General features: G+C 41.7%; 1 protein-coding gene across 1 annotated transcript in view; it reads right to left on the bottom strand.

The window, feature by feature from the left end:
- Nucleotides 1–15,507, bottom strand: part of LOC121180103 (microtubule-associated serine/threonine-protein kinase 1-like) — a 72,371-nt gene that overhangs the window by 28,864 nt on the left and 28,000 nt on the right. Inside the window, exons 3-6 of the mRNA XM_041035244.1 lie at nucleotides 6,995–7,083; nucleotides 5,288–5,363; nucleotides 4,656–4,728; nucleotides 712–872 (exon numbers count right to left, since the gene is read on the bottom strand). Of these exons, the coding sequence (XP_040891178.1) occupies nucleotides 712–872; nucleotides 4,656–4,728; nucleotides 5,288–5,363; nucleotides 6,995–7,083 (399 nt within the window). The remainder of the gene's footprint in view (nucleotides 1–711; nucleotides 873–4,655; nucleotides 4,729–5,287; nucleotides 5,364–6,994; nucleotides 7,084–15,507) is intronic.

Below are 15,507 nucleotides of genomic sequence, written 5' to 3'. Positions count from 1 at the left end.
ATCTTGCTTAGAAATCCAAGAAAAGTATACTGTCTGCAATGAAGGCTAAAACACTGTCTCTCTCTCCTCATTAAAAGAGCTACAGAGAATGAAGCATTCAAAAGCACTGACACATGCACAGAAGGTGAATTACACAGGATAAGCAACAAAAAGGCTTGTGCGCGAAATAAATGATTGAGAGCCCTCTACATCCCCTCATGACAGAATGAAGTTCGTGCAAACTGAATAAGGTGCCCCTTTCATAATCTTCAAGGGCTCTTAAAAGTCCTTTCATAACAGCTGCACATGCTGATTTTTGGTTACTTTCGTTTATTTTTCTTCACCTGACAATCTCCACAAATCAATTACTTACAAAAAGGCCTTTATGCAAAAGCTGGTATATTTTCAAATGATCTACATTTATCGTAGGGAGCCAGCTACAAATCAGTCTGATGGTCTGAATGATGAATCATGGGTATTTTGTATTTTTAAAGGAAAAATATAAAAAAAAATGTCACAGCACAATTTTAACTGAGTGTAACTGGCTATATTTCTTCTGTTACTAGAGATGTTCCTGCTACTGCAGGAAACCAGCGACTAAGTCCTTATTTACCTTCTGCTGTCAGGGACAAATTACATGTTGAAATTTTTAATCCAGGTGGGCTATATGCCTGGTGGTGGTGGGGGTCTTCATATGCTAGAACTGTCTTTTTGTCCATGACCTGCTCTCACCTGAGACTCCGTGAGCGAGGCCGGACATGTGGCGAGCGTCGGCCCCCATCATCGTCCGTGATGCTCTCTGTGCTGCCAAAGTGGTTGGACAGGAAGTGCAACTCGTCCATGGTCGGCTGGAAGGGCAGCTGGTGGAGACGCTCCTGGGATGAGCTGGATGACTGGAGAGAGACATGAAAAAGAAACAAGGTTAAAAAGTGAACTGCTCTTAGATTTTCTCTCGTAGATTTTTTTTATTAAAAGCCTTTGTTGCAGCTGCAACATCAATAGTTCAAAAAAAGATACCCACTGATGGAGAAGAGGACATCAAAAACATCAAATGGCAAGAACACCTTAATCGATCCAGTGACAAGAGAAGAGAAGAGACGAGACGAGAAGAGAAGAGAAGAGAAGAGAAGAGAAGAGAAGAGGACAATTTGTACTATGATGTGAGTGGGAGGAAACAACTGAAACAAAGAAGCGACTAAGTTAAAAGAACAAGGAAGGAAAAGAGAGCGGTGAAGAAACAAGGAAAATATCCAGAAGGACTTAGTGTAGGAGGACAAAAACAGAATAATCTGGACTGAGAAACAGAGGAAAAAGACTGCAGGGAATGAAGGAGTCACTACAAGTAAAAGTTGACTGCTGCCTTAAGTGTCTGCTGCCTCGGGGGGTTAACGGCAGAGCTATTCGGTCTTAAACAAAAGACTTTTCTTCAGCACAGGAGGAAGAAAAACCAGCCTGGATCAATGAGAGGCTTAATGAACACATCTCCCAACGGGACACCGTGGTTGGCTTTGGCCACACAACGATTTCTGCTATAAAAATCCATTAGAAACTCCACTCAGGTCTTAGCCACTTGCAAGCTGCAGAAAGGCACTAAAGTGGTGATGCTGTGAATGCAGCAAGTCCAGTCTACAGAATCAATTAAGAAGTTCCCTGGAGACAGAGAGAACTCAAAGACAGAGGAAAATGCCATTGGATAGGATGGCTGTCACAGATGAAAAATGTTTCATATCGGTCTCGCTTCTGTCACACAGTCACAGGGTGCATCTCAATTCACTTAACTGCATTCACTTGCATCTTAGTCCCTCCCACTGAAGAGGCAAGAAAACAGGAATTGAGGAAAGACAATTTTAAAGGCACAGAAAACAAAACGTGAAATTAGTCTCGGCATGCTTTCCCTTAAAATAAAGTCTGAAGTTTCCACACATGCAACAAAAATTTGTTCAGTATTTGTAATGTCCAGATTTGTCCAACCACAGGTTGGACATGATTATGATGAAAGTGTCTCATAATTTGCAGAAAGTTTAGGGGACTAAACTTTTTTTTAAAGTGGAAATTACTTTATTTAAAGAAAATATCAAAATATGGTATATCAATGTCACATTAATGGAAAATGTGTTTGCTACTGGAAGACAACAGACCCTCCTCCTCTTCCTGACTGTAGAGTTCTGATGAGTGATTAAAAGCTGTTTATGGTTCCTCTGTTTAATCAGATCTACAGTTACCCTAGATCAACTGATTTTAAAATTAAAGCAACCCAATCAGCCGCAGCATCCAGACAGTCTGCACTTTTCTTCACCTGTAAAATTTCATCCTTAGAACTTTCTCCATCTTTTACCCCGTCGTACCTCCACTCACAACTGTTTACATCTCCGACTATCCCTGCAGCTTTTCTGCATAAATTTAGTCCATATCTGCCTCTTCATACACAACTCCTACACACACACACACACACACACACACACACACACACACACACACACACACACACACACACACATCTCCTCCTTTTATCTGCTCTGTTCAGTATGCAAGGGTCCTGCTGTAACTAATCAAGCGAGTAATGGCCCATGTAAGAACCAGCAGAGCACTGAAACCTGACGGGATGGAGGAGGGAGGAGGTGGAGAGGAGTGTGGGGAACCTGAGAGACCATCTTCAACCTCATCCGCTGGTGAAAAGAGATCAATCAGTTGCCTACAGTGTGTGTCTCCACTATATGTACCGCTGAGAGGCCGTCACTGAGAGAAATGGTGTGTGAAATGCAGCAAAGATGCAGAGGAAGTGATTGTGTTCAGGATGGCACAGAAATGTACAGGGAGTGGATTATGAGTCAACACCTCGCCTCCACCTGAGCATCACACACATTAAGGTCCATTTCTCAAAAGGACCATTTACCAAATGGGCCTTGGCAGTGTTCATTCCTCTGAGTGTTCTCTTATGCTCCAAACATCTTTCACTCAGACAAAAGTGAACATTGTTGTTGTGTCTCTGTTTGCTTCGAAACACGTTTCACTTCCACCTACACGTTTGCATTTATTTGTCTCTGTTGCCCCTCTTTATCATCCATCTCCGCTTCTCTGGGGACAAAGTGATGGATCGAGAAATAATTACTGGAACACTGGTTTTGCGACTGCAAGGCAGAAATACAGATTGGTTACATTTCAATTATCCCTGCTCCACTTTTTTTTTTTTTTTTTTTTTTTCAGAAAGGCCAAGTCATCATCAGCAGATAAATCAGGTCGATCATATCTTAGCAACTGATTCGTTATTTTTAGGTCTGGTTACATGCGTTTCGTGTTCTCCAGCACTAAAATGCTTTTAAATAATCGACTGAGACTTGTAGCAGTGAGTACAAAGTCAAAGAACACAGGGGCGTGTGTTTGTTTGTTTATGCACGGCATTTAGCTGCTACTGTGGCATGAAATCATTTCAAAGCGAAACGAAACAAAAGTAGAACTTCAGAACATGAATTTACATGCAGCGTAGTGCACGCTGCTTTTATGCATGAAAATAGATGCAAATAAATTCTTTGAGTGAAATGCATATTCATGCAAAGGATACAAAACCCACCTCATCAATTTAGCCACGGAAGAAAAATTTTAAATACAGTTTTGTGTGTTGATTTTAGGACTTATGCAGCTAATCCAAACTTTTGTTTTCCACTTTTCTCCTGTTTCTCTGATAAAACTGGAAATGAAAGAAAGTATGAGTTTTGACATGTTATGCTATGGAGAAGGGAAACAGGAACTTATCTATAAAAAGAGCATAACCATCACTAGAAGCCTGGCATTTTAAGTTCAGGGCAGTTTTCAGGAGACTGCTGAAAACTGTGGTGTGTAGTTTGATAGCCACAAGTTTTGTGTTACAAGGACACACTTAGTCAGCTGTACATTTGAGAGAGGATAAGGTGCAGTTGCAGTTATAATACACAATAGATGCAGAAAAGTTGCAGCTACTGTAGTCACACATCTCTGGGTGTAGACAGTGATGCTGGTAACATCTTAAACACACACTTCTTCTGATGCAGGCTCTTAAACTGTTACATTACATAAATTTGGCAAAATGTTTTTGTTTTCACATACACATGCTCTTGGAGCAATTAAGGGTTCAGCGTTTTCCTCTAGGACACAAGAACAGAACCATCAGCCTTGCAATTAATGGCCAACGCGCTCTGCCATATGAGCTACAGCCTCTTCATGTGGTGTCAGATTTTTGAACGGTGAATGAACTGTATTTATAAAGCACTGTACAACCTAAGTAAGATAAATTTGTTTCTCATTCACACACACAAACACTCACAAAGCGATGGAGGTGGAGCTGCCAATGCAAGACACAGGCCCGGCAATCAAGACCAATGACCTCTCTATAGAATCTAATTCTACGATACATAATGATAACACTCTAATTTGTTTTGGTGATTAGCACTAAACACAACCAGTTTGTTTACAAGAAAGCTGCACAAGGCACCTTTAATTAAATGGACCGTGTATCGAACATGACAGATCCACACTGAGTACAATTAAACCCAGTATGTAAGCGATCAGTCACTGACTCACTGGATTCATGTTACCATTCATAAAACTCAGGAGAGGAAAAGTTGCTTCCCTGGTGATTATTGTTTTTTTGTTCTTGGTAATACAAGATGTGCCAAAATGCTGAACATTACTCTTAAACTTACCGTTGAACTGGGTGTATTGGTGCCATATCCTGAGGAAGGCAGAGAAGCCAAGGACCATCTACGTCCATCAGCCCTGAGAAAAGAAAAGTGGGAAAAAAGGAGAACGTGTTAGAACCAAAAAGAATAGAAAGTGTTTTTCTCTGTCACTTTCCATAGGCAGGACTCCAATATATTTCAGTATAGCTTCTATTTTAGTCTCTCCAAACAACACAATTGGAGGTTATGCGGCAGCCATTCCACCCCCTTCCTCTCCTTTCAATTTATCCAATTACACCTTTGCTCCTTTTATCCCTCTCCTCCATCAGGCGCTCTCCAGTCATCCCCAAAGTCTGACACTTCCTCTGAGTGAGTGATGAGCGATACACGTTTGGGCAAAATCCTGGCACCTTGCCTCATTCATCTCAGGCTGCTGTCATGCCTCTGTCACACAGACACTCGATGTGCACAGTGTGGGACAAAGACAGGGCAACAGCATACAGTTTCACTTTGCATGTGTGTGTGTGTGAACGGGTGTTTGACTTGAGTTTGACTGTGTGAGTACGTGTGTGTGTAAAAATAATCCTATCTACTTGGCACTGTTCTTGTAACGTTGCATGTGTTACTTATTGTGTGAATAAAGGAGGGATGCCAACCTTCGAGAAGAGGCGAAGGAAAAGTGGGCAGGTCCGCTTGGTGAGAAGTTGCGCGGGCTGTCCAGCGGACTGCTTCCTGTAGAAATCCATATGGACAGAAGAGAACAGAAAACATTGTGGGTTGTTTCATTTTAGGTTTTAGGTAGCTATACTCTACAAGTCATTCCTATTTCATTTAGTCAACCTCACTTCATCACAACCTCATCAGCCGGCAGGGAGGGCACCAAAATTTGATCTCTGTGCATTCAACCATTAACACAGAAACCACTGTTATGGTTATAATAAGAACAACAACTCTGTACATTCACTGTGACTCCTACTTCCAAGACACAAGTAACAGTCTTATCCTAGATCCTGTCCTGCGGTATTAAAGATTAAGTTAAAGAGCAACATGAAACCAACTGAGAATCTTGTTCATGTTCACCTCTAGTTCAGTGGTGCCAAAGCATTTTTATACCCCAGCACCCGTCCACAGTGATTTATGTTTCTTAAAGCCCCCCAAGTTCATTGATAGAGCTCTCTGTACAGAGAGAAATCTTTTCATTGCTTGCTGTAATGGTCAGTATTTCTGACTGCTGTGCACCTTGAAAGCTCACATGGTGGAAAGTGCATTGCTTTGCTATGGCAACTGACAACTGTGAACTCTCATTGCATATTTAAGTGTGTTGTTAGTGTGTTTACATGCTCACTAGTATCCTGGTTATCTGCTGCGCATGTAAACATCATCATCATTTCACAAACCTCTGTTTTAAGAAACCTAGATATGCTAGGTACTCTGGCAGAAACCAGGATACTGCTGCAAGTAAACAATTCATTGTTGGTAGAGAACATAGAGGCTGAGATGGTGAGAAATCAAGACACGCCTGCAGGGAGCACAATCAGCAACCTGGATACTGAGTCATGTAAACATGGATATGAATAACAACGTCTTTCATGTTCCATGTAAACACCAAATACCGAATATGATCAAAAACAGGAAAAGAGTCAAAAGCAGGATACATGTGCTCATGTAAACAAAGTCAGCGATTCTGACATTTGTTGCTTGTTTTTTGCCATTGCTGTGATATGTTTGAAAAACAATATAAAAATATAGTTAAGATAGATGTGTAATTTTTTAAGCTGGTGAAACTGTTTGATGTTGAATGTTGAGGTACTACAAGGACTCATGGCACCTACTGTGAAAAGTGTGGGAACTGCTGCATTAGTGGTTTGAATTCTCACCTTGCTGCAGTGCTGTCACAGTGTACTCACCTGCCCTGGAGTACACGTCTACATCACTGCAGTGAGGTGAGACTTTAAACCACTGGAGGAGCTTTTCAGCTGGTGTCTAGTTGCTCCTTGAGGCTGACAGTTTTCTTTTTCAGGTATGCTCAACAAAAAAATACTTCTTATAGATTCTATGTAAAGAAGACAGTCTGTTTAAATCTACTTTCACACAGGTGTTATGTTCTCAAAGCTGATGTGTAAAACTCAGGAAATCCTGCAACAGAAGGTGGAAAAAAAAGGGTTGAAAACAGCTTATATCAGATTCCCAATAAGTGAGTAAAAAACAGCAGCTACAGAGTGGTTACACTCTAGCTGATGATTAAATCTTTAATCCCTCTTTTTTTTACTAGTTTTGTAGTAATTGAAATTATAATAATTACAATAATTATTTGATTGTTTAATCTGGCACTGTGTTGGCCTCTATACCTTCTATATACTGACCTATGTGTCCCGGCAGCGGAGAGTGTGGCCGTGGTAGGGTGGGGGATGTACTGGTCAGGATGAGGCTTTTCCGGTTACTGGTTCTGCAACTAGAACACATATGAGAACAAAGAGCACGTCAATATTTGTATGTAAGCAATTATATGTAAGACTATCAATACCAGACAGATGGTAGCAGCACACACACACACCCACACACCCACACACCCACTACTCAGTGAGCTCCCCCAGGTTAATGAATATACTGTGTCTCTGTTTGGCTATATGCTTACTTGACAGCCTGAGTAAATGTATAGCCTGTAACACAGTAAAGTATGCTTGGCTGTAAGTGTGTATGTTTTTCATGTTGAGTACAGTATGTTTCTGTGTCTGTGCATGTGTCAGGCCATAAGGCAAGATTTTATTGATGTCCACTCACCAGCAAGGGGGAGCGGCAAATCAACAAAGATTTCTAATTTCCTCTAGGTCCAGCCCCATGATGGCAGCTGCCATGAAATGTAATGGCAGGAGTGATGAGGCGATGGAAGAATGGAGAGACAGACGGAGAGGAAGAAAAGGACCAGGGAGGACAGGTATGGACCACAGTGAACATCTGAAATTATTGAACCATAAATGCATCACTCGCTGCTTCTGCTGCCACTGCTCAATGTGTCTTTGAACAGTTTGACAAAGGAGCGCGCACACACACACACACACACACACACACACACACACACACACACACACACACACACACACACACACACACACACACACACACACACACACACGAACGCAAGCACGCACACACACACAAATGCACAAGGGTTGTTGCCTTACATAAGAGCTTGTAAAGTGGGAAGTGGATTTTTCAGGTGTTATTTTCATGTGTGGATTGGGTTTGCTCACAGGCCTTTTGTGTCTGTGCGTGTTTGCTTCATTGGAGTGCCTGTCACAGCAGATTTGGCAGAGCAGAACCACATCTGACAAACAATACAAGTTTGCTCCACCTTGCATCAGCCAGCACGCTGGTCTACATCTGTGCAGGAAGTGCTGTAAAACATAGCGCACGCACGTAAAAATAACACACACATGATCACACAACATGTGCTGGTTATTCGGCACATTTCATGTAACACCTCGATCTGTAATCTATAGCCCCATCTTGTAGTCCTCCCACATTCTCCCTTATCTCTGCCTCTTTTTTTGATGCGAGTCTTTCTCTAACACTCTGAGACATCGAACCCCTGGCAGGATTTTATCAGTGGCAGTGAGCCTCTGTGGGCGCCAGCTGAGGGAACGCTTGTACTCAACCTTGCAGAACAGAGGAGGAGCGCATTGAAATATTTAAGGGAAATGCATTAGCTTTGGATGGAGGGCTGGAAGTGGCTTAACACCATCTTTCGATGCAGCTTTCAGAAGATGACGAACAGAGGAGACGGGGGGAAGGGTGATGCAGGCAAAAACGAAATAGACAAAAAAAGTGACTGGGAGTGCATCCAGTACTGTATATTCCACTGATATCCCTTCTGTGACATACTCTCACTTCTCTTTTCTTACCTTACCATAGTTAGGCTCTTGAACCTGCGTGCAATCGTCTTTCATTTCACCCCCTCCTTCACCTGTGCTCTCTCAAATCCACATTTTCATTGCTGCTCTTTCTCAATCAAAAGCTGAATCACTTGAGCACACGCTAGTCAAGCTTCTCTCCAGAACATATTCTTAGCTTTTGATTTATGATTCATCACATCTACAGCAGCGCTACTCAACCAGCAAATCGTCAGACGGCAGTGATTCACTGTTAGGTGGAGTATCTAATGTTGCAAACCCCATATTACAGGGAAAGGGATTCAATCTCACCTGCTTCGTTTCTGTGAATTTCCCCCAACGCTTATCATTCTCAGTCTAAATAAATCACCTCACCATCTTTTGATAACTTTTTAATCACTCATCTGTTTCTCTTTCATTTCTTCCATTTTGCCTCATATCCTGCTTTGCTCTCATTCTGCTTTCTCCTTCTTCCAAATTAATTCTCTGAATGATGAATAATTGAAGTGTGCGAAGTCAAGAAAACTCATTCTTCTTCTGTCTGACTTAAGGGTTATAGAGTCAACTAAACTATTAAAGGCTGTAACAGAATGAAAACCCACTAGGGCAAAGCAATCTAATCTTCCCACAAAGCCAGAAGTCTCTTGCAGCCACTGTGCTTTATAACATTGTTATCGTAAATGAATGCTGCAAAAGGGCATTTTCCCAAAGCATTTCTACTGTACAAAAAAAAAAAAAAGGATTCAATAGGAGTGCTGCTCTTTATTCTGTGGTCCTGCAGCTAGCCACGTATTTATCACCAGTAAAGGTCACATTAAAAGTCCTGCTACTTGTGTTTATACAAGAGCTATGAGGATCATATATGACAGAAGTGACATGGGGGGAGAGAAGGGTAGAAACATCAATCCGTGGATCCTCTAACACCATTATTTTTTTTTTCTGTTGTATTTCAGGGTATGCTGTTATTTTGTGGTGATTTGCTCTCCCCTTCTACAACCTGCCTTTTCAACGTCTGTTTCACTCAGTAATTTACTACAGGGAATGACTTTGGGAAAACCCCCCAAAAAACAGTACACACTTTTTAGACACAGGTTTAACAATAGTGAGGGTAGAAAGACCAATGGTGTAATACAACCTTTTATACAACTTTACATCATCTTTGCAGTAGTGCTTCCCTGATGTGTAAAATCATCATCCAACATTCACCATTAAGTAAAATTCCAGTGAAAAGGCTCCAGCCTCTCAAATGTGAGGATTTGTCGGCTTTATTATATGTGATAGTACACTAGGTATCTTTGTGTTTCAGTTTTAGGGTATAACAATATAACAATGGCATGCCACACACACACACACACACACACACACACACACACACACACACACACACACACACACACACACACACACACACACACACACACACACACACACGTACACATGCATATATATATAATATATATATGTATATGTATGTATATGTATATGTATGTATATATATATATGAGAAATCTGACATTTCAGTGTTAAGGTTTTTCCCCCCACTTTCTCCTTCCTTCTAGCTATGCAGAAAAGTAAAGCAGCATATTCAAGAAGGAGTTCATGCTAACCTGTCTTGTCCAGTCATGTTCCTTGTCTTTCCCAGAAATACTGTCCACATAATTAGTGGTAACAGTGGTGGCAGTCAGTGAAGGTTACAGGACAGGAGCTATAGGTGGCTGTAAGGGCTTAAGACTAACTGTGCTGTGGATTCACTTGAGTGGGAAAGTAAAGGAGATAAGAGGTGGGAATGTGGTGGGAAGATTATGTGTGTGTGTGTGTGTGTGTGTGTAAATGTGACTTTAAATCACTCTGTCACGGTTATGGACATACAGCCTGGACTCATCCTGCCTCAGTCTGGTAAGAAGGTAGGTGTGTGTGTGTGTGTGTTAGTGTGAAAAAGAGTTAGCATGCTGCACGTTGCCACCTTCGGATCATAAATCTAAAGCTGTCTCTTGTCTTGTGGTCAAATACAAACACATTGTCAGTTTATAGCTAAACACTCCTGCACTCTATCATCCACCACCTCCTCTGTTTTCAGGCAGATGGTGATATTTGGATTCATTCAGTCATGCGCTAACGCATAAATGAATTCTGAATAGAAATCTGAAGCTTTACTGAAAACGAGACACTTTCCTTTAAAATATTCAGACCCTTTCACGTCCAATTAGGTTAATGAAGAACAACTTCTCTCTAACTGTAATGAATTGACCGAGAAGAAGAAAGACGTAGAGCCGCGGGAGAGGGATGAAGACGTGAAGGGGAATGTACAACGTTTCCATAGCAACACATTTAGAGTCACACTCAAAAGAAGCAAACTGTGACATCTCCAACTGTTTTCTTTTTCCTATTTTCATGAGAGCACGCGATGAGAAACACACAACTTGGGTTAAACAAATAAGATAATGAAGGTGAGCATCAGGTCGAATCATCTCTGATCCAGGGGCCCGTAAAACCAAAAAAAATACAATCTCACCCAGCAGTGAACCACAGTGTTGTGATTCAGAGTCTGTTGATATGACATGGCGAAAGACTGTTTGTATGTTTTTATGTGTGAATTCCAGATTTATAATCCATCATAATCCATTGTGTAATCCATCATGCAGGCTCAATCTGTGTGTGACAGAAGAGTAGTGCATGTGGTGCTGTCAGTCAGACAGAGTATGATGCATTGGGGTCACTGGCGCATGCTGCTATTGTGTGGGCCTCTGTTGATGGGCACCACAGCCGACAAGAAAGCTGTGAGTGAGAAACAACTCTTAGTATGAGACAGAGAGGGCAGCAAGTGTGTATTTCTGATAGTGTCAGGCGTGTTGCAGGTGGATGCAGGTGTTTTTTTTTTTTTTCCACACAGACGGTCACAAGAAACATCTCCAGAATAACAAACAGGGGCAGGAGAAAGAGGAACAAAGGAGGGAGTGGACAGTGCTGTCAACTTAAAGCACAACTAATGTTTTTATATTTTGGCAACTCCAGGATAGTTGCTGGGATTAGACCAAACGACAGAGCAACAGTGTTAGCAACTAGCTGGTAAACATACTGAGCATTTAATGGCTGAAGAGCCAACTGTTCTTCTTAGAAGTAGAAGCAAGTGAGTGAAGACCAAAACACGAGATAAAAGTTAGTGAACACTGGCCTTAAATTCACCAGTGGACTGGATACATGACCCAAACGAATTCTAGCATTATTCTGTATCTGTTGAATGTGTAAATAGGCAATGCTTTGACATTTACAGCAAATGTGTAATGTAACATGTATAGTAACGCTGCTTTAACCAAGGATATTAGTAGCCAAAACTCAACAGAGGATACAGGATATGAACCCAACTCTCAAAAATCCCATGCTTTGTAAATAAATAGAGATACAGATGCTTTATTCATCCCCATGGGGAAATTCAGTTGTCCAGTAGTTCACAGAATCTGCATTAACCCCAACACAGTCTTCATACTATGACTTATGTGCAATAAAAGGACGTCACATTTCCTGGATTGCCAGTAAACATAATCCAGGCATCCAGGCAGCAACTACAATTCCTCCAAAACTCCCTTGCTGAAGCAAATTAGAAGTATATCAGCGTATTTTGTAGGTGACCCGGTTGCATTTTGACACAGGATGTTAAGAGGATAATATAAACAGGCAATGTCAAAGGTGACTAACAGGGAAACAGAAAGAGCCAAAACAAACACACACACACACAGATGTGACAGCTGACAACCCCTGCTTGTGTCTCGCTGCTCCCAATAATGAAACCCAGGGCTGTCGTTGGTTGCGAGGGTCAGAGGTTAAATCTGTGGTAATGACTCGTGCAGAAGCTTTGACGAGTAATTATCCCCCTGCAGGCCGTTGGCTGGCACTGGGCCATTAGTCTCTCTCACACACGCGCCTCTGAATGTGCCCACACTCATGGAAAAACACATAAGCACAGTGCTGGTCCCCTAACACTGCCCCAAAACTGTCACAAACTGTCTACATTCATTACAGCAATAAAAGTAATACAAACAACAGAACTCGGACACAGGTCATTAAAAATACACATTTAGTGCTTCCCTGGTGCTGATGCAGTCTCTTAGTAGCAAGTTAGGATGGGACAACTGCACAAAGTACCAGTCTAATAATAAAATTACAGGCACAGATTCCAAGACTACTGAATGTTCGTCCCTAAAGTATAATTGTGTTTAATTAGAATTTAGATCTTTGGTTATGAGAGCATTGTACTCATCAAAGTAATTGGTGTAAAGTGGGAACCGAACAACAACACTACAGTAAAGAAGTGAGATGGTAAGACAGGTTGTAAACAAGCCAACATTTAGCAACATCCGCTAAACCATTTCATTTGGACATAAAACTAAAAACAAGTACACCTGAGATGTTGGTAATAATCCAGGTACACACTAATAAACAGGTACACTATGCACAACCTAAGCTGTAGGTCAAAACCTCTCTCTGACCATAAACAAAATCTGACTGGTTTATGTTGTAGCCAGACAGCTGAGCACACTCATTATAACATCTGGTCACTGATAAAAACAGAGCAACGTGGGCGATGAGCTGTTTAAACAGAACGGCTTCATGTTGCACACTATCAAATTAAAGGAAGGAGCCCATTCAGAATGACACTGACGGCTTGATAGCGCATCATGAGAGGACTTTTAACAATGTGGTGGAGAACACAAGCAACAACGTGTGTCTACACCCTTCACCCTGTGTGTGTGTGCTGTTGGAGTGTAACTGATTATTCATTTGCATGCACATGTGAGCCTGTGACAGGTGTGAGAGAGTGCCTGTGCATGCTTAATGTGTTTTACCTAGTAGATTATTAACTCTGTGTGTGTGTGTGTGTGTGTGTTTGTGTTTGTGTGTGTGTGTGTGTGTGTGGTCTGTCTGTCTGTCTGTCTGTCAGTAGTGTTGTCTTCTGCTCTAAATGCTGACTCACAGGACACCAGACCTTCCTGATGGTTACACCATTGATCCGTCCAGACTCACTTCCTGTCAGGTGGCATCTCTCTCTCTCTCTCCTCTCTCTCTCGACCTCTTAAAGGTAAGTACATTTACAACTTTGGGAAATGGGATGGAAATAGACAGGATAAAATGCTTCCCCTTTAAAAAGCGTTCTGGTCCAACAGGCTGGTCCTTGTGAGTGCCTCCTATCATGCAGCATCCACTGTTCTCACTGCCAGAGCCTAAAACGTCCACAGGGATCTATGTGAATCCCAAACTTTGTAAAATATCCAATTCAAGCCATGTGGGCAGATTTATCAAGCATGAGGCAGCCAGATGGAGACTGAGAGGATGACTGAGTGATGCTGACAGGTAGCAAACAGGTGATGTAAACAAGAAAAAAAGAAAAAAGAGGATATGAGAAAAGGATGAATGACATGAAACCAGGAGGTGAACATACAACAGGACCGTCTTGGCATTAGGGGTTGCTGCAGGGGTTAGTCACATGGCATTCTTGTTGCTATGCAATGTAGTACAGAGAGACATAAATAGAGGCGTTTGCTGTTATTCCCCATCAACGAGAGGCTAAGCAAGGAGAAAGAAAAAAAAGATGACACAGCCAACTGAAAAAGTAACAACCATAGATCCACAGTTGTACAAGAGTAATGTAGAAGGCAGAGAAAGGAGGTCACAGAAAAAAGAAAAAAGAAAATGAAATACTGACTGAGTCAACACAGTCATTTAAATGTTAGGAAAGCAGCAATGATTTTGGCAATTCATGCTGTGACTAAGGGGCAATTCTCAGTTTACAATAGGACTTGGTGCTAGTTCAATACATAAAAAAAGCTAATATGTTTTGTTGTGACTCCTAGTACAGTAACTGACTGATTATGCAACGTGCTGGTAAGTGAGTTTGTTTTATGATTGAATAGAGCTGGCTGGCAGACAGCTGACTGCCTACATTACTGACCACCTGGCCGGATGATTGACATACTGGCTGACAGTCAGACCGAATTTCTGGCTGAACCTTTGCCTAACTAGCTCACCTGGCAAGCTGATTTTATAGTGGGCCAAATGAGTGGCTGACTGACAAATAAAGTCATAACAATGAAGTCTGTCAGGGCCTGGAGCTATCGCCTAAATGCGCTCACAGAGGAACAAACTGCCATTGAGTTATTTAGCTAAGCTAATCATCTGCTGTCTGGTTTCATACATACTGAAAAGACATGAGAGCAGTATCAACCTTCACATCTCACCCTCAGACAGAATGTGAATAAGCTTAATGCTGAACTGTTCCTCTAAGACCTATGATGTTTGAGAACTGAAACTCGTTCTTGACCTTGAGATCATTACGTGAGAAAAAAAACCATTACCTCACTAACTTTTTCTGAGCTCTTATAACCACAACTCACAGACCTCATCAGTTAGTGGCACTGGCTCGGGTGTCATCACAAGGCCAAAGACTATCTTGAAATGAGACCGGGCTTTCGATCTTCCCCCACACCAAGCTTTTCATACTCTACACTGAGGTCATGAGAGGGCACCTGAGAAAAGACGAGATGAGGGATGAGGTTGAAAGCTATAAAGTGGAGTTGAGATTATTCTGTCACAGTAAAGCCTGGCATGTGGTTTTGGTCTCTACATCACTCAAACTCACAAGCTAAACCAGATATAACGATGATATAAAAACGTGACAGAATGACGTCGGCCTGAATGTAGAGTTGTTTTACAAATGCTTTGGAATAAACAACAGAAGTCAAGCTTAAACCAAAATGTGAATTGCCTTCAATAACATGGAATCCACGGATTCACTGGTCTGACACACACCACAGTTGGGGGCACAGCACATAAATAGAACACAACGGGACACAATAAACATCCAGGTGTCTATTTTAGTCACATCACTGCTCTCCAGTGGAAGGTGTTGTCAGATGTCCTCTAAAGGTGTGAAAGTGTATCCTCAGGCAGAGTGATGCAGCAGGAAATTGCAGCAGTGCAAAAACCTATCTGGA

This window comes from Toxotes jaculatrix, chromosome 4, assembly GCF_017976425.1.
Source record: "Toxotes jaculatrix isolate fToxJac2 chromosome 4, fToxJac2.pri, whole genome shotgun sequence".
Lineage (NCBI taxonomy): Eukaryota > Metazoa > Chordata > Actinopteri > Toxotidae > Toxotes > Toxotes jaculatrix.
This window is presented reverse-complemented; position numbering and strand designations above follow the sequence as displayed.